We start from the raw sequence: 18,974 nt of genomic DNA on the forward strand, positions 1-18,974 counted from the left end.
CTGGCCTAGAATACAAAAGAGTGCTCGTTCCATCGTAGAAATAAGAAGAGTTCTACCTAAAATGGATTGATACATAAATGTTATTTGCATTTTGAGCAGATATGGTATTTGACACAGGTCTCGACAGTCATCGTTCTCCTCAAGCATATTGGAGTCTCCAGCATAATCATCGGAGTCACCAGCATACTCATTGGACTCTCCAGCATAATCATTGGACTCTCCAGCATAATCATTGGACTCTCCAGCATAATTATTGGAGTCTCCAGCATAATCATTGGAGTCTCCAGCATAAGCATTGGATTCTCCAGCATATTTCATTGTCAAGCATACTGGACTCTCAGTCTCTTGGGCTCTTGCACATAATTATTTGAGCTCTCAGATTGGATTCTGAAACACAGTGACATTAGACTTGACTCTCAAGCGTGTTGGACTCTCAAGCCATAACTATGAGAATTCGCAATCAAAACTAAGAATTGTACGTTATTGGAAAGTTTAATTATTGACCAAAAACCACACGTTACATTTACAGTACGTCGACCCAGTAGTCTTTGAAGTAGACAGACAGGCAAACAATGATACAAAAAATGTGGACTGGGTGGCCGAGTGGACTGGGTGGCCGAGTGGACTGGGTGGCCGAGTGGACTGGGTGGCCGAGTGGACTGGGTGGCCGAGTGGTAACACTCCTGCGCTCGGAAGCGAGAGGTTGCGAGTTCGACCCTGGGTCAGGGCGTTAGCAATTTTCTCCCCCCTTTCCTAACCTAGGTGGTGGGTTCAAGTGCTAGTCTTTCGGATGAGACGAAAAACCGAGGTCCCTTCGTGTACACTACATTGGGGTGTGCACTTTAAAGATCCCACGATTGACAAAAGGGTCTTTCCTGGCAAAATTGTATAGGCATAGATAAAAATGTCCACCAAAATAACCGTGTGACTTGGAATAATAGGCCGTGAAAAGTAGTATATGCGCCGAAATGGCTGCGATTTGCCGGCCGATGTGAATGCGTGATGTATTGTGTAAAAAAATTCCATCTCACACGGCATAAATAAATCCCTGCGCCTTGAATATGTGCGCGATATAAATTGCATACATTTTTTTTTAAATCCCTGCGCTTAGAACTGTACCCACGGAATACGCGCGATATAAGCCTCATATTGATCGATTGAAAAAATCAACTTATCTCAAAGTCGTCGATGAATCTCTCATGCAAATTGCCGTCGAGGTAATTTACCCTCATCGACGATTTTGAGATAAGTTGATTATTTGTATTAAAGTGTTTGTCTGTCTGTCTACTTAAAAGACTACTGGGTCGACGTACTGTAAATATAACGTTTTGATTTCTCATAATTAAACGTTTTATGTGGGTTTCTTTTTAAATTTTGGAACGTTAGCAGTCTATCTATTATTTTTATTTATGATAATTGGCGATGCTGAAAGCAACAGGTTCTGCTGTGGCAGTACAAACTCTACAGGCGGATGTGCGTGTAATGGCGACAAGCTTAAAATGTCAAGTGTTTGACAGTTAGCTCGTTACAATCACATCCACTCACACCAGCTCAACACGGACCTAAATTTCGAGGCGGTGTCTTACTGAGGAAATTGTGACGTGAATTGAACATTATTTTCCCCGCAAGCCGGAAGTGCATTCGCAGTGCGCGCGGCACAGGAAGCGTCTGAACGGACAATATTTTTGATATGACTGAGTGTGTGCAAGTACGTATAAAAATTCAACAACGGTGTCCAGAATTTATCTCTCTCCGTCAGCAGTCCACCATATCATTATGTCACCTGAACATGAAATTAGATTAATTGAAAGAATCGAATTTCAAATACAAAGTTCTCATTTTTCACCATTTCTTCTTCTTCTTCTTCAGCGTTCGACGATGGCTGTGTCTAGATTCTTTGGCCCGTGATGTTGACGAAGTGGGCTGTCATTTCCAGGTCCTGAGTGCTTCCCCATAGCGGCTTGGTGTGCAGCGATGTCCCTGTGGGCCAGACATGTTTCCTCTCACTGCAGTGGAGTTGGCAGGTCTGCAGGAAGTGGTCCGGTGTCTGGTCCGCCTCTCCACAATGGCACAGGGCCGACTGTCTGATGCCGATCCTTTTTAGGTGGCTGTTTGGTCCACAGTGGCCTGTCCGGAGGCGGAAGACAATGGTCTGCTCGTGACGAGTGAGCTGATGGAGGGCATCTTCGTGTGGATTATATACATTGTTTTTCTTTTTGAAGGTGGATTTTTGCCTGTTTCGGATTAGGGTCCTGGCTTCACTGTAAGTGAGATTAGAGGGTTGCTGCTCAGTTTTGCTGCCCTCCTTTGCCAGCCGATCCGCCACTTCGTTGCCCACAATCCCCGTGTGTGCAGGGATCCACTGCAGGACAACCGCTGTGGTTTGGGCCAGTGTGTTGATGTTCTGCATCAGGTGTTCCATGGTCGAGTCTGGATTGCCCGAACACAAGGCCTGGAGTGCTGACAAAGAGTCTGAAAAAAGACAGCTTTCTTGGACGGTTTTCCCACTGCAGGACTGTCTCTGTGACTTTGTGGAGTGCCAGAACTTCAGCCTTGTAGTTGGAGCACAATCTCCCTCCGGATGCTGACACAGAGACTGGGGGCAGGCCTGGTTTCTTGATGAATACGCCACATCCTCCGTTTCTTGTGGCGTCTTCAGCTGATCCGTCGGTAAAGATGTCACTGTCCATCTAGCTGCAGGGTAGCGCTTGTCGATCTCCTCCATTGTCAGAGCTTTCAGCACAGCGTCACTCTGGTCTTCCTTCACAGTAATGCCAGGGATGGTGGTTCTGACTTCAGCTTTAAGGGTTTTTGGGAGCCAGTTGGTTGGATCAAGTCTCTCGTACAGTTCGATGTTTGCCGTCAAGATGTCAGCCTGCATGCGTTGCTCTTCCGCCTTGACAAGATGGTTCAAGCTTTTCCGTTTTAGCCTGTTCTTTGTCAGGCTTTTTAGTTTGTCATGCAGGGGGTGGTCTGGTAGCCTCTTCATCTTTTCGGCATGTGCAAGAAGCTTGCTTCGCTGTCGGCTCTCAAGGGGTTGAACTCCAACTGTCTTTTCCATTGCGGCAATAGGAGTGGATTTCATGGCGCCAAGGATTATCCTGAGGCCAAAGTTTTGGGGCCGGTCCAGTTTGTTGGTGTGCGTCTTGGCTGCGGTTGCCCAAGCACTTGCCCCATACTGTATTTTTCACCATGAGTTGAGGCTCTTTTCAACTTACTCATTGCCACTGGTCTTTCTGTCTGCAAAGTTTCGTGCCTTTCAGTTTTCTGGATTTGAGACAACAATTTTACTTAAACATTAATGAATCGTGTGTGTGTGTTTGTGTGTGTGGGTGTGGGTGCGTGTGTGTGTGTGTGTGTGTGTGTGTGAGTGTATGTGCGTGCGTGCGTGTGTGTGTGCGTGCGTGTGTGCAAGCGTGCGTTTGTGTGTGTGTGTCTGCCTCAGTGTGATGGTTTTACAGGTAAGCTTCACTGGTCCGTGATAGTGTGTGTGTGTGTGTGTGTCTGTGTGTGTTTGTGTGTGTGTGTGGTACAAGTGTCCGCGAAAGTGAATGCATGAATACGTGTCCTGATGTTTAAGGTAGAATGAATGTTAAGACTCCCCGCGGAGAATTCCAAATACCAAATGCTCGGTGGTTTTTTTCTCTCTCAAATGCTCGCATTTTACAAATAATTTCTGTGGTTGAACGGTAGATGTGTTCACTCCAATGCAAACCATCTTGTGAGATATCACACTGACATGCGCTAATAGCTTCCTTCCACTTGGACACATACCAACAATCTACCGCAACACGGTTGGCCTAGTGGTAAGGCGTCCGCCCAGTGAGCGGGAGGTCGTGGGTTCAAACCCCGGCCGGGTCATACCTAAGACTGACTTTAAAATTGGCAATCTAGTGGCTGCTCCGCCTGGCGTCTGGCATTATGGGGTTAGTGCTAGGACTGGTTGGTCCGGTGTCAGAATAATGTGACTGGCTGAGACATGAAGCCTGTGCTGCGACTTTTGTCTTGTGCGTGGCGGTCGTTAAATGTCAAAGCATCACCGCCCTGATATCACCCTTCGTGGTGGACTGGGCGTTAAGCAAACAAACAAACAAACAAACCAAAAACCTGCAACTTGGCTCTTTTCCGTGCAGAGTAGGACTTGTTTTTGCTGAATATAATTATCCGTAACTGACACCTTCACCAATCATCAAAACTAGTTCAGTGAAACTTTCGCTCTCTGTACAAAACTGCACCTCGTACGTCAACATATTTTACCTTGAATGTTTCAGAATGTGCAGAACATACACCGACCGACCGACACACATTAATCAGATTGATTGACAGACAGAAAAAAGGCACAGACAGATACACAGACAGAGACAGACACAAACACACGCACGATGACAGACAGACAGACACTGAGAGACAGACACAAACACACGCACGATGACAGACAGACATACAGACAGACAGAGACAGACACAAACACACGCACGATGACAGACAGACATACAGACATACACACACTCGTTCAAGAACACAAGCAGGCACGTTGAACAAACGCTCGCTCTGTGTTTCGTGCCTCTTCTCTTTCGAAATAGCAGGGAAAAAACACTCACACAAATGTTGTTTTTCCCGACTTTAATTCATCCAAAATGTAACCAACAAAGACATGAAAAACAGGAAACCAGAAGTAAAGCCAACTCACACATTTCAGCCAAACACATTTCAGACGAACACCGCAGAACCATGTAAACAAACCGTACAGCATACATCAGACAAAACAATAACCTTAGAAAGTGATACACTTCCACATTCTAGTACTCTTACCAACAAAACAAAAAAAGCCCCCCCCCCCCCAAAAAAAAAGAAACAACAAACAAAAACAAAAGAAAAACAACACGAAAGCAAGCATAAAAGGTTCGTTCTTTCTTGAATACACCATCATGTTCATCGTTACAGATCCGTCCCGACTTTCACGTGGGATAGGGAGAGTGTCCACTGCCCAGTGAAAGAATACTTTCAGGACGTGAAGAAATGCGGACATATCTGTGATTATTACGATGATGGTTTACACGAGACGGAACTTATTTTCAACAGCAAAAGACATAACGAAATAGGGAAAACAGAAACGCAGTGCGCGTGCACTCTCTGACACGTCAAACAGACATTCCTGAACCATATACACGTATTGTACAGTGTCCATCAGACAACACAACAAAAGGAAAAAGAGATACACTTCCATATTCAAACCAAAAATAAAACAAACAACAGAAAAAGGAAACCAAAGAGAAAGACAAAAAGAAACAAGCATGAAACTTCTTCTTCTTCTTCTTCGTTCATGGGCTGAAACTCCCACGTTCACTCATGTTTTGAGCACGAGTGGAATTTTACGTGTATGACCGTTTTTACCCAGCCATTCAGGCAGCATACGCCGATTTCGGGGGAGGCATGCTGGGTATTTTCGTGTTACTATAAACCCACCGAACTCTGACATGGATCACAGGATCTTTTCCGTGCGGACTTGGTCTTGTGCTTGCGTGTACACACGAAGGAGGTTAAGTCACTAGCAGGTCTGCACATAAGTTGACCTGAGAGATCGGAAAATCTCCACTCTTAAACCCACCAGGCGGCAGCGACTGGGATTCGAACTCACGACCTCCCGATTAGGAGGCCGGCGTCTTACCACCCCGCCACTGCGCCCGTCACAAGCATGAAACGAAAGAGGGCATTAAACTTACTTAAGATACTTTCCTTCTCGTGAACACCATCATGCGCCCCCCCCCCCCCCCCACCCCTCCGACTTGTACATGGCGTAACAGTATCTTTAAACCTAAACACACGCCAGAAATATGTAATGCTGGTGTTCGCTGGTTGGAATATATCCAAATAAACAAACAAACAAACAAACCTACGCAAGAAGGAATTGGCATTTCGAAGTCTTGGTCATATTAAGACTAATTTGGAAAAACCCACTATGTAAATAGTGCATGGAATACTCTTAAACACATGAGGCAGAGCGCTATTTAAAGATCCGATAACCAAAGGGAAGTAAGCGCTCTTAATGCTTACGACATGTGTAATAGAGTAAGTGAGAGTTATGCGGAACCTGTCCCCTGGCAACCGAGAGAATAACAAGCATTGAAATGAACAAACGACTTCTAATGAAGACGAAAGTCGCTTGTTTATTTCAATGCTTGTTATTCTCTCAGGTGCCAGGTCACAGGTTCCGCATAACTCTCACTTACTCTATTACAAATGTCGTTAGCATTTATAGTGCTTACTTCCCTTTTGTTATCAGTGCTTGGAATAATGTGTACAGTTAGAATGGCTGCGTAGTGCACGGATATTATCGTGCGTACAACTATTGGCACTTAATATTACTCGTAAGACCATGAGAATGACAAAGCATATACTATTCGGTAGGCAACTGACTAGACTTGTTCCTTGCAAGCAAACACACAATGCATCATTATTATATGTACACAAGGTTCAAAGTGAAATCAAATGTAAAGGTCAATGAAGGCCAAAGTGATTCCTAATGTGAAGGTCAACACGGGCACTGTCGGTGATCACGAAAAAACAAGTGAACATTACACAAACACAAAAAAGCAAGACATAATTAAAACAAACCTAGACTGATAACTGCCCATCATTGACTGCCGAAAACATTTCATTAAAAGATCAGAGTGAAAGAAAAATATTTGACGCGCTCATCCCCTCCTCCCCCCCACCCCACCCCCTTTTAAGCCTCCCCCATTATATCGCGATGTGAATCGAGCGCTTCATATCCCCTCCCACACTCTTTGCCAACTCAACTTATTTTTATTTTTTTACACCTCCTGCCCACTCCCCGTTCCTTCCCCAAACTCCCCTTCCAGCAAAATGTACCCACCCCTCCTCCCCAACCACACCCCCCAGGGCCGGACTAGGCGAAGAGGAGGGGGGGGGTTGCCATTGGTGGCCCAGGGGGATGTCTCCCCTGGCGGCAGGGGCAGATCAGTTCATTTTATGACTGTTTTTTTTCAAAAGTATATTGTGAAGATATGGGTGTGAAGGCGCGAAGCGCCGAGCCGACGGCGCGAAGCGCCTAGCTTGCTAGGGGGGTCCGGGGGCATGCCCCCCCGGAAAATTTTGAAAAAAAGGATGCAAAATAGTGCAATCTGGTGCATTCTGAGGATGATCATTACCAGTTTCAGGCAGCAGATTTTGTCACTGATGAATACCCCAAAAATTGAAACTCAATGTAAAATAAAGAAATGCATACCTCATTCAATATTTTTATTTTTTGGCTGGGGGGTCCGGAAACCCTAGAACCCACCCCCCCCCCCCCTCGTTGTGGGGGTCAGGGGGCTTCGCCCCCTGAAGCTGACGGGTAGGTCATATTCTGAGATAGGAAAATGGTCGCTCCTTGCATGAAACGACATAAAATAAGCAATAATAAAAAAAAAATTAAATAAGTAAGGTACATGTTTAGGCTAGGGGGGGGGGTTGCGCAACCCCCATAACCCCCCCGGTAGTCCGGCCCTGCCCCCATCCCCAACCCCGCGTGATCGTGCGTCTCAGATGGGATAGTTTGGCGTGCTTTTGGAAGCTCTGTTTTTGAGTAGCGAAGAAGAAGATGACCTGAAAGCAAAACACAAGATGGTTTACGTTACACACAAGTAGGCATGATACTGATGACACGCTGATAATAAACATGGCTCCTGGTGAACGCCTCAAATGGCACGTACCATTCAGTGTTGCCAGTGTTATAATCCACACGCACATGAAACACACATAATGAACGCACTGACGCACATATACAGGCAGCCAGGAACACACTCTCACGCAAGCGCGTACGTGCACTTATACGCATATCAGGAACGCACGCAGACATGTAAATTCATGCAGGTAGGCTGGCAGGAAGTCACACACACACACGCACCCACACACACACACGCGCGCGTGCGCGCCCGCACACACACACTCACATACACACACTTAAACAACCACCCCCTCCACCCCAAAGTCTCACATAGACACACACTCACACACACACACACACTAACACAACCGCCCCCCCCCCCCCCCGGCCACAGTCTCACATAGACACCAACACCACCCCCCACCCCCACCCCCACCCCCCCCCCAAACACACACACTCATATCCTTCCCTCATAGTGCTTAAGTTTGAAGGTGCGACTCACTTTCGTCGCCGATGGACAACCACAACAACGATGACCACGACGATGACCAGAGCAAGGGTTCCAACCACCACCCCGACCACCATTTCTGTCGACAATACAACACAATGCACGCTGTTACAAATTATACGGGCAACATAATAGTGATCATCAGAACAGATTGAAATGTTTCCCTTTAGTTTTCACCAGTCACGTTGCTTCTCATCACGTCCTGTGTTTGTGAAAGGAGGAGAAAGCGTTTGTCATTCACATTTGCTTCCCATTTTTATTTGTGTTGAAACCATTTTTGAATGATGTATATTTAATAAAATTATTCTATCGTGCGTTTGTCTGTGTGTGTGCTCGTACAGGTCAGTGTGCGCGTGTTCCTTGACAAGGATAAGGATAAGGTATCATAGAAATTCGCGCTGCTTCTTCACTGGGGGCAAGCGAACTGCAGTACTAGTGCTACCCAAGTGTGTGTGTGTGTGCGTGTGCGTGTGCGTGTGCGTGTGTGTGTGAGTGTGTGTGTGTGTTTGTGTGTGTGTGTGTGTTTGTGTGTGTGTTTGTGTGTGTATGTATGTGCATGTACCTGTGTGTGAATATAGGTGTGTGCGTATGTAAGCGAGCGTGTGCTGGTGTGTGTGTGTCAGTGTGTGTGTGTGTGTGTGTGTGCGTGCGTGCGTGCGTGTGTGCGTGCGTACGGGCGGGCGGGTGCGCGCGCGCGCGTGCGAGTATGTTTGTGTGTGTGCGAGTGTGCCGTGCCGGTGTGTGTATGTGTGCGTCTGTGTGTACCCAGACGACAAAACCTACCCATGGACAAGCCAGCGGGGGCAGGGGCGTGGTCGCCACTCGACAGACTGGGGCCGGCTGCTGCTGGCAGGAGGGGCGAACGGCCGTCACTCCCGTTCACAGCATGGAAGGGAAACAACACCGTGCTGTTCTTTTCCGGCTCGAGCTCCCTAGCTTTTTCTGAGTAAAACAAACACATTCAGAATTGATGAATAAATAAATAGATAAATAAATTGTACAATTTGGGAGCTAAGCGGGTCAAGAAACTGCAAAAGAATGAATTTGCGGCGACCGTACGCCCTGTCAATGTCAAATATTAAACAGGAGAGTAAGCCTACTTGAAATCACTCCGGGAAAGACGAAGAAGAAAATTAACACGCGGGATACAAGATCAATACAGACTGGTGTTACTAACGACAACGATTATGAAAATTGAGATGTATCTCTTGGTTACCAAAAGAACGCCTTTGTCACTAACACGTAACACCCTCTCCCCCATACTTCCCATTCAAAGAAAAAAAAACACCCCGGCAGGAATCCCTGACGTCACAACCAACCTGTCGTGGACGACGTTGGAATGACGTCAGTCATGGTTGACGTAAAATCCGCTTGACGCGTTGTACTGTGTGGAGCAGCAGCTGTTGAGCTGACAAAGTCTGTTGTAGGAAAGTTCTTTACTGCCAGCGACTGAGTGCTGCTTATAGCGGTTGTTGATGTTGTTTGTGTCGTTGTGAATAACTCTGTTGTTGCCGTCGGCTGTGTCGTCGTTTGTGTTGTTGATGATGGTGCTGAAGGTTGTGTTGTTGTTGTTGTTGTTGGTGGTGGTGGTGGTGGTTGTGTTGCTGTTGTTGGTGGTGGTGGTGACGGTGATGTAGTTGTTGGTAGTGTCGTAGTTGTTATTGGTGTCGTCGTCTCAGTGGTTGTGCTTGTCAGTTCGGTTGTCGTCGTCGTTGTTGTTGAAGTAGTTGTTGTCGTAGTCGTTGGCTCCGTTGTTGTTGGCGCAGCTGTATCTGCAAAATATGAAGTGAATGCGTAATCAATTGTGTTGGTTTCTTTGTCATCTCTCGTTAAGATGCTTAGGAACACACACACAAACACACGCGTGCGCACACACAAACACACAGGCGCGCGCACACACACAGACATGATTCATATACACACTCTGACACACACACACTCTGACACACCCACACATTCACACACACACACACACACATACACACACACACACACACACACACACACACACACACACACACACACACACACACACACACACACACACACACACCCTAGCCTTCCTTTGTCTGACTGCCCATCCATCCATCCATCCATTCACACACGCGTACAGAGCTTCACCAAACCGTAGCCTTCACACAACCGCACGCCGTCTACCAGAGATGAGCCAAGTTAACTCACAGCAGGAACACACGCTGGGCAGTGACTCGGTGCACTTTCTCTTGACCAGGAAGTAGCCCTGTCCGTCGTACGTCACGGCCACACAGCCCCCCGAGCTCCCCCCGGATTTGAACACCTTCTCTCCTGCAACGCCGTCATACAATTTTACTTACACCATTTGTAATAAAGATTTTTATAACATTAAAAAAAGAAAGAAAAACAGTAATTTTAGGTCAGGTTATATAATTTATGGCATCGTAATTTGTGATTTTCTTTTGCTGAAACATTTTACAAGCATATAAGAGCAACATCGTCGTAACTGAGTAACTCATTTTACAACTTGCATCATCTCGACATTCGCCGTCTGTCTGTCTGTCTGTCTGTCTGTCTGTGTCTGCCTGCCTGCCTCTGTCTGTCTGTCTGCCACAGTGTTGCCCGTCTGTCTGTCTGTCTGTCTGTCTGTCTGTCTGTGTCTGCCTGTCTCTGTCTGTCTGTCTGTCTGCCGTTCTGTCTGTCTGTCTGTCTGTCTGTATCTGTCAATTTCTCTCAGTCTGTCCTCATTTTAAGATCTGATTTTTTCACTCACTGAAACTGATACCCATGCCAATATTAGACCTCTACGTCTGATTTCAGTGAACAGGTATGCAATCCCCCCGCACACCCCTTTGCTCGCCCAACTAAGCTTACGATGTAGTCAACACATATTTAAGACCTGACCCTGCGCTGAGGAGGAAAAGTCAAGAATCTGCCGGTGTAACGAATTCAGATTACTCCCGACTTCTGATTTCGGATTCGATATATATATACCCGAGACTGAGATGTTGTTTCCTGGTCAAATTTTAAAAAAGTACACTCATTTAAGGGAGAAAAGCATGTCAAGTGAAGGAAATTGGTGGTGAAAGTTAATAGATTTCACCCCAAAATAGGCCAAAATTCTATTTCTTCGAAAACATGCACCGAGTGGTTACGTCCCTTCAATGAGAAGGGAAGGATTTTAGGATGAAGCAAATTTCTAAGTTAAAAAAAAAAAAAATTTGGTTGAAAGAATTTGAGCCCATAAATGTTAAGTACCTAAGCTCGATCATCAATACTATGGAAGTGATGGGGGTGGGTGGGGAGGGGGGGGGTGGCGTCAGTGTTCAGTTTCTACAGGGACCTATATATATAGGTCTATGGTTTCTACAAGATCAACCAGGCCATATGAGAAATCTGAAGTCGGGAGTAATCTGAATTCGGTACACCGGCAAGCCATGACTCAAGCACAGCATGCAGCACAATGCACGTTCCCTGGGGCACCGGATTTCTGTCGATCTGCTCACATTACATCTGATACATAGCACCACGATGTCTGCAGACAATGTTTCTATTCACAACACCCTCTTTCTCTGCCCCAATTCCACCCCCCCCCCCCCCTGTCCCACCCATTCCCCAACTCCCCGAACAACCACACCCAACGCCACCCTCACCCTCACCACCCTCATCCTCAACCTACTCCCACGCGAGAGGAGCGTATCACATAAAGATGCGAGAGATTGCTCGTGAACAGAGACTTGTTTGATGTATACAGTCTGAAAAACAAGATTCCAGAGCTGACACGGGTCTCTTCATTCAAGCACAGCTCAACCTTTCACTAGCAGACAGTACCGAAAGAGGAGAAAGGCTGGGCTAAGGACAGACATATCAAACATTCAGACAGTACTGAAAGAGGAGAAAGGCTGGGCTAAGGACAGACATATCAAACATTCAGACAGTACTGAAAGAGGGAGAAAGGCTGGGCTAAGGACAGACATATCAAACATTCAGACAGTACCGAAAGAGGAGAAAGGCTGGGCTAAGGACAGACATATCAAACATTCAGAAAAGGATAGACTGAAAATAGAGAAACGCTTTATCGTGTAGGCAGTATACCAGATATAAGGATGCTCTGCATTGCAATATCAGACATTTTGTAGAAAATGCAAGCTTACAAGTCCTTTCGAGAAAAAAAACCTGAAGAAAAAAGCTGACTATATTGAAAAGCCATGTCGGATTTTATCATGCAACTAAATAAGTAACAGTATTCAAAAGTAGACAGACTGGAAATCTCCAATCCTCCAGAACGAGAGACAGACAATCATAATTCACTTGGAATGAAAAAGAGAGGAAAGTGAATCAGTGTTACAAACTATACACACTACACGAAGGACCGGTGACGTCATTGCTATTACTGCATCGGTGTCGTTTTATCTGCTGGCCTGAAACAGTGTTATTTCATGCATACACAAAACGAATAGAATGATATAATAATCAATGATCCCGTTAGACATTTTCCAAACCCATATTTCTTTACCATTGCATGTCCAACTTCTCTCAAAACCCGTCATTTCTTTACTATTACGTATCCAGCTTCTCTGAAAAAAACGTATTTCTTTACCATTGCATGCCCAACTTCTCGCAAAAACCGGTATTTCTTTACCATTAGAAAACAATCGGTCCACCTAGCCTGTTGCAAGAATAGTGAGCACAATTAACAATCACACATAAAAAAAACCTCAATCTTTGCCACACACTTTCTTTGGTTCCCAGTTCCTAACAACACAAGCTTCCTACTATGAAAAAAACCCCACCAATAACAAAATACAATCAACCAACAAACAAACAACCAAAAACCTTACGTCGCTGAAAAATCCTTTTGTTCGCAAAGTAGTTCTGTGATCGATGCAGTGAAAGTAAGTGAAGAGTTTCATCACCTGCATCAGAACTTGTACTGACACTGCATGCACACAGTAACGCGACAAACGTCACGTGCACACGGACACTAAGCACTTCGTTATAACACAACTACAATGCTCGGAACTTGTAGAGGAAATCTCCCCTCAGTTGTCAGTTGACACAGATGACACACTTTTTGCACATTTCGTAAGTTGACTTCGTATATATATGAAACAGAAAGAACAGAGTCGGTCAAAATCACTTGACTTTCGCGAATCCTCAATGCGTTCTAATTTTTTTTGTGTGAAACAGAAAGAACAGAGTCGGGCAAAATCACTTGACTTTCGCGAATCCTCAATGCGTTCTAATTTTTTTTTTTATGAAACAGAAAGAACAGAGTCGGGCAAAATCACTTGACTTTTGCAAATCCTCAAAGCGTTCTGAATTTTTTTTTTTTTTAATGAAACAGAAAAAACAGAGTCCGCCCAAATCACTTTTTTGCGAATCCTCAAAGCGTTGTGAATACTGACACGGATTCGTGACAATTATTTATACAGCGTGGCGTAGGGACAAGCAGCTATCCTCGCCATTCATCGGTTCAGTCACAGCTGGACTCAGTAACACGGGTGCATGTGACAGGTCATTTCCTTCAGTGAAATATCACTGTGCTATATACTCTGATCTGTTGGTAACTGGGTCACTCTTGTCACGGTTGCACGTGCTATCAAAAGCGCAATGTGATTTACTTTTCATCTAATTGACGATGTGACGAAATAACTCTGTCGAATATTTTTATTGGCTGTGAGAGATTTGCGCTCCTTGAATAATGTGCACCAATGCGCTTGTTTTGAAAAAAGGCATCATCGCGAGCGGTCGCTGGCATCTTTGCTGTGGTGCTCGATATGCTTTAAAAACCAAACAAACAAAACATGCACACATGAGCTGATTATTCACTGCTGCCATTTTGGCTTGCCTCAAATTCAGGAGGCGACAAATCATCCACAGCCGAAATCCAAAAAACAAATAGAATGCCAACTTTCAAATATTCCGAATAAAAAAAACCAAGCAAGGTATGGTATAGGAGTGTTTAATTGTGACAAAACAAAACGATACAGTCACTGATCTTCGACCCAGCGGTCATTTAAGTGGACAGACGGACACTTATAATACAAATCCACAAACAAAGAGACTGCCAACGTTCCAAAATTCAGAATAAAAAAACAAGAAAGGTAGGTTGTTGGAACGTTTGTTATTGACAAAACAATACATTGACAAATATATCGACCCAACGGTCTTTTAATATTAATATTATTTCAATATTACTTATAATACAGAAAACATGCACATAGGAGATTATTATTCACTGCTGTCATGTTAGCGTGCCTCACATTCAGGAGGCGATAATTCTACGTCATCAATTTCATCATTAATCATGGTCTCAGTCTCGCTTGTGTCTTGCGAACGAGCTTTTGGACAATTTGTCAGAGAAGTTTATTTTCTGTATTAATATAAGTGTTCGTCTGTCCAGTTGAAAGACCGCTGGGTCGAAGATCAGTGACTGTACTCGTTTTGCTTTGTCACAATTAAACATTCCTATAACATAACTTGCTTGTTTTATGATTCTTCCACAGCCGTTCAAAACACCCACAGGGTTATTTGGCAAAAAAACAGAAAACGTCTTTTCCATTTAGCCACGTGTTGCGTTTGACTACTCCCAGGTGTATAAACGTTAGCCCCTCCCCCAACACTCACCACCACCCCCCCCCCCCCACACACACACACACAGTGTCCATATGTGAAGTATTAATGGAAGCTGGTTTTACTTGAGGTACGGTGACTTACAGCCTGTACACCATTACGCGGCGCAGGGTTTCATCATATCCGTTATCTGTCAGTCATTGTGAGGTCCGACGCCACTGAATTCCTACACTCTGTTCAATAAATATCAGCCATGTGTGTAAAAGTCTTCACAGAGCCCCCCGTTCGTTGACACGTCTCTGTCTGACGGTTTATCTTGAAAACAGGGCCGAAACTATGGCTACAGTTGACCATTCCCACCGTCATTACTCCACCGAAAGTAGTCATGACAACAGGAATTGTGCTGCTCTACCACATCGAAATTGTCTATAAGGACCAGGTAAGGGACTGACCAAACCATGTGGTCGTTACTGACAGGTGGTCGTTACTGACAGGTGGTCGGTTTGGAAAGGAGAGTCATACACCCTCGTTTGGCGATCTTTCTATAGGTGGTCGTAATGGGCAGGTGGTCGTGATCGAGAGGTGGTTGCCAGGGCAGGTTTGATTGTGCATGTATACACACACTGATTTAAGAAGATGCACTAACAGTTAGTATTTCATGCACACTGTGTCAATCCTCCCTTCCGCTTTTAGTTATACACATCAGAGTTTACGTGGGGACATTGTACATCTGCCTCTGCTACAATGGGAAGATGCAAGTCGCTTTTTTTTTTATTTCAATGTGTGTTATTCTCTCACAGGCCAGGAGATTGGTCCCGCATAACTCTCACCTACTCTTGTTGCACATGTCGCATGCCTTTAGAGCGCTTACTTCCCTTTGTTTCTGGGATGCCTCTTCTACGGTACTTCATAAGGCTATATGCACATTTACAAGCATACATCATGTTGTAAAATACAATTGTACAGACTAAGCTGATTCCCTGCCCCCGTTGCTATATACTATTACATAAATTCTTACCGTTGATCCAGAGGAGCTGTCTGGAGTAAGCCAATGGAAGCTTATAGTCCGTGTCTTCCATGCCCGCCATGGATGACGTAGCTTCCAAAAAGTCCATGACCTTGACATCGTTGAAGGACAAAGGTTCACTTCCGCTTGGGCAGCCTTGACCTTGATTCACTGTGCTGTACTGACCTGTGCCTGACACTGAGGTAAATGTATTCATTAACAAGGTTATACAAGTATAAGTGACAGAGAAAGCGACAGACAGATAAACAGTCAAAAAGACGACCAGACGACCGGACAAAGACTACATGACTAGTATCTCAGAGAAGATCTCTCAACCACACAATATTTTTTATCTCCCAAATTTCTCACACAATCTTTCACGACAAAAAATCCTGACTTACCACAGAAGACGCCCTTCCTGGAGCGAGGTTTGTTGGTGAAGACGATGAATTCATTCTCATTGTTGCTTGACTTTCGCCAATAAAACGCCTTCTTTCTGCCCACTATTTGAAGTAATGTCTGATCAAGAGTTCCTGAAAAAAGAAATGTACAACTTATGTATTGTAACAACTTATTAGTATTGTGTTGGTGACGATATAGCCCACTGCATTATATGCCATTAGTTGCAATTAATGCTACAGCAGACACATTTATTTCAGTTTAGGGTTGAAGTACTAAGTAATTCTGTTGGGTTGCTTCCTCCGTTGTTTGTCTTTTTCAGACATTACAGACAGTCAGAGTGACAGACAGACAGACAGACAGACAGACAGACAGACAGATCTGAAAAGAACCGACCACTGTTCGCATTTTCTACCTTATGCCCAATCTAGTTAGCACATTTCTGGAAAACGGAACAGGGCAGGTAGACAAAATGCGCCTGTCGTCACATTTCAATTTAAAACTGTTTTACCATTCACCCCCACCACCCGGCTACCACCCCATTCCTTTTCCCTCTTGACCTGCACCCCCCCCTCCCATACACAAACACACACACACCCAAACCTATCGCTTCCCGCCTCAACAACTAACACTCCCCCACCCTGCCCCCCTCCAGCCCTCCACACCTGCCAGATACCAGCTACCTAAGACAAAACCGCAACAGGCCTCGCTGTCTTTGAAACGCCTGGTATGCCAGCAAGGTTAGTATAGGTAGTGATGCCAGCTTGCATCTCCCCCTCCGCCCCTTCCTCCCCCCTCCATCCCGTTGAAGGCCGTGGCCCAGGTAAACTGGTGCGAACAAGCCACGTAACACGTGACCCTCCCTGTCTTAACACTCACCCTGCTACTTAATCATGCTGCCACAGGGGCTTGCAACCTGGCCACAATAATTATATTGGTGCCAGTGATATTGGTGCCAGTCAAGCAAGCAAAGATATTGTACAGCTACGCAGTAGAATATCTTTGAGAGAAGAAGGTATTTGTCTAGTGTGGTCTATGCAAGTTGTAGACACAAACTGAAAGACCTATAGTCACAAAAAGAGTAATACCCCGTACTGGTCTAAATTTCCAGTCCCAATTCCCCTTGCGTCTGTAGTGGTCTATGCATAGAGCTGACACAATTGAACAGACCTACTGTCACACACAGAGATACTAGACGCAAGTTTGAGTCCCAATTGTCCTTGCATCTTTGGTGGTCTACGCAAGAAACAGACACAATTGGACAGACTTACAGCCTCACAGAGACACACTAGACCTAATGTTCTGTCATGACCTATGACCCTTTATTATAAGTTGCTCGCACATATAAAAATAATTCCTGAGAAATTTGAGGTTGCAGGTATCCTCGGTTCCTGCGAATCAGTGTTAGATACCTTTTGTACTGAGTGCTACTAATCCGAATTAAGCTAAGTCTCTCTTTCTCTCTTTCTCTTTCTCTCTCTCTCTCTCTCCCTTCCCCTCTCTCTCTCTCTCTCTCTCTCTCTCTCTCTCTCTCTCTCTCTCTCTCTCTCCCTCCCCCTCTCTCTCTTTCCCCCTTCCCCCCTCTCTCTCTCTCTCCATCCCCCCTCTCTCTCTCTCCCTCCCTCTCTCTCTGTTTGTGTATGCGTTTGTGTGCGTGTCAGTGTGTGTGCGTGTGTGTGCGAGTCTGTGTGTGTGTGTGTGTGTGTGTGTGTGTGTGTGTGTGTGTGTTTGTGTGTGTGTGTAGGAGGTGTTGACACAATACTCTGCGAACCTTTTTACATTTATTCTGTCCTCTTTTCCCTCAACTTAAAACAAAAATTACTACATTTAGTCAAGCTGTCGAACTTACGGAATGAAACGGAACGCACTGCATTTGTTCACAAAGACAATACAGCTTCGTCAATTCCCGCGAGAAGGAAATCGCTCAATGTTCACGTTCAAAACGTAGTGAAATTGACAAGCCAGAATAGCACGGTAGCGTAATGCGCTAAACAAGAAAGCGCGTTTGTGTATTCTTGTTAACTTTGTGAGCTTGTTTTGAATACAACCTATCATATCTATATGTTTTTGGAATCAGGAAATGATAAAGAATAAGATAAAATCATTTTTGGATCGGTTTCTCAAATTTTAATCGTAGTACTAATTAATCTATTTTCGTTAATTGTGATCACATTTTAAGAGTAAACATGACATATGTATTTATATGTTTAGATTCAGAATTTGATGAAGATCACGATGCAATCAATTGTACATCTGTTTGCGAAAAATCGATTTTAATGACAACTTTAATGAGCAAACTCATTAATCAATTTTTAGGCCTCCAAGCTGAAATACAATACCAAAGTCCGGGCTTCGTCGAAGATTACTTGACCAAAATGTCAACCAATTTGGTTGAAAAATGAGAGCGTGACAGTGCCAACTCAACTTTCACTAAAAGCCGGATATGACGTCATCAAAGACATTTATCGAAAAAATGAGGGAAACAAATCTGGGGATGTTATACCCAGGAACTCTCATGTCAAATTTCATGAAGATCGGTCCAGTACTTTTCTCTGAATCGCTCTACACACACACACACACACACACACACACACACACACACACACACACACACACACACACACACACACACATACATACATTCATACACACATACACCAGACCCTCATCTCGATTCCGTTAAAACGTTAAAACATTTTGTCAAAACTTGACTTAATGTAAAAAGCACATCGACACTGCATTCGTCTCACTTACTTTGACATTATTTCTTCTTATCAAACGTACAATAGCAGTTCGCATAGTTCCAAGCCCCTGTACCAGGAAATGCAGGGAGAGAATCAGCG

General features: G+C 44.8%; 1 protein-coding gene across 2 annotated transcripts in view; it reads right to left on the minus strand.

Moving 5' to 3' along the window:
* Positions 1-7,329: 7,329 nt before the first annotated feature.
* LOC138963144 (uncharacterized) overlaps positions 7,330-18,974 on the minus strand; it is a 31,529-nt gene continuing 19,884 nt past the window's right edge. Inside the window, exons 5-12 of one of the 2 annotated variants that reach the window (XM_070335178.1) lie at positions 16,134-16,265; positions 15,745-15,930; positions 12,512-12,571; positions 10,359-10,481; positions 9,497-9,949; positions 8,961-9,119; positions 8,172-8,256; positions 7,330-7,608 (exon numbers count right to left, since the gene is read on the minus strand). In XM_070335178.1, the coding sequence (XP_070191279.1) occupies positions 7,545-7,608; positions 8,172-8,256; positions 8,961-9,119; positions 9,497-9,949; positions 10,359-10,481; positions 12,512-12,571; positions 15,745-15,930; positions 16,134-16,265 (1,262 nt within the window). In that variant the 3' untranslated portion in view covers positions 7,330-7,544. The remainder of the gene's footprint in view (positions 7,609-8,171; positions 8,257-8,960; positions 9,120-9,496; positions 9,950-10,358; positions 10,482-12,511; positions 12,572-15,744; positions 15,931-16,133; positions 16,266-18,974) is intronic. The other variant, XM_070335179.1, reaches the window with a different exon arrangement.

Source organism: Littorina saxatilis, linkage group LG3 (assembly GCF_037325665.1).
Source record: "Littorina saxatilis isolate snail1 linkage group LG3, US_GU_Lsax_2.0, whole genome shotgun sequence".
Taxonomy (NCBI): Eukaryota; Metazoa; Mollusca; class Gastropoda; order Littorinimorpha; family Littorinidae; genus Littorina; species Littorina saxatilis.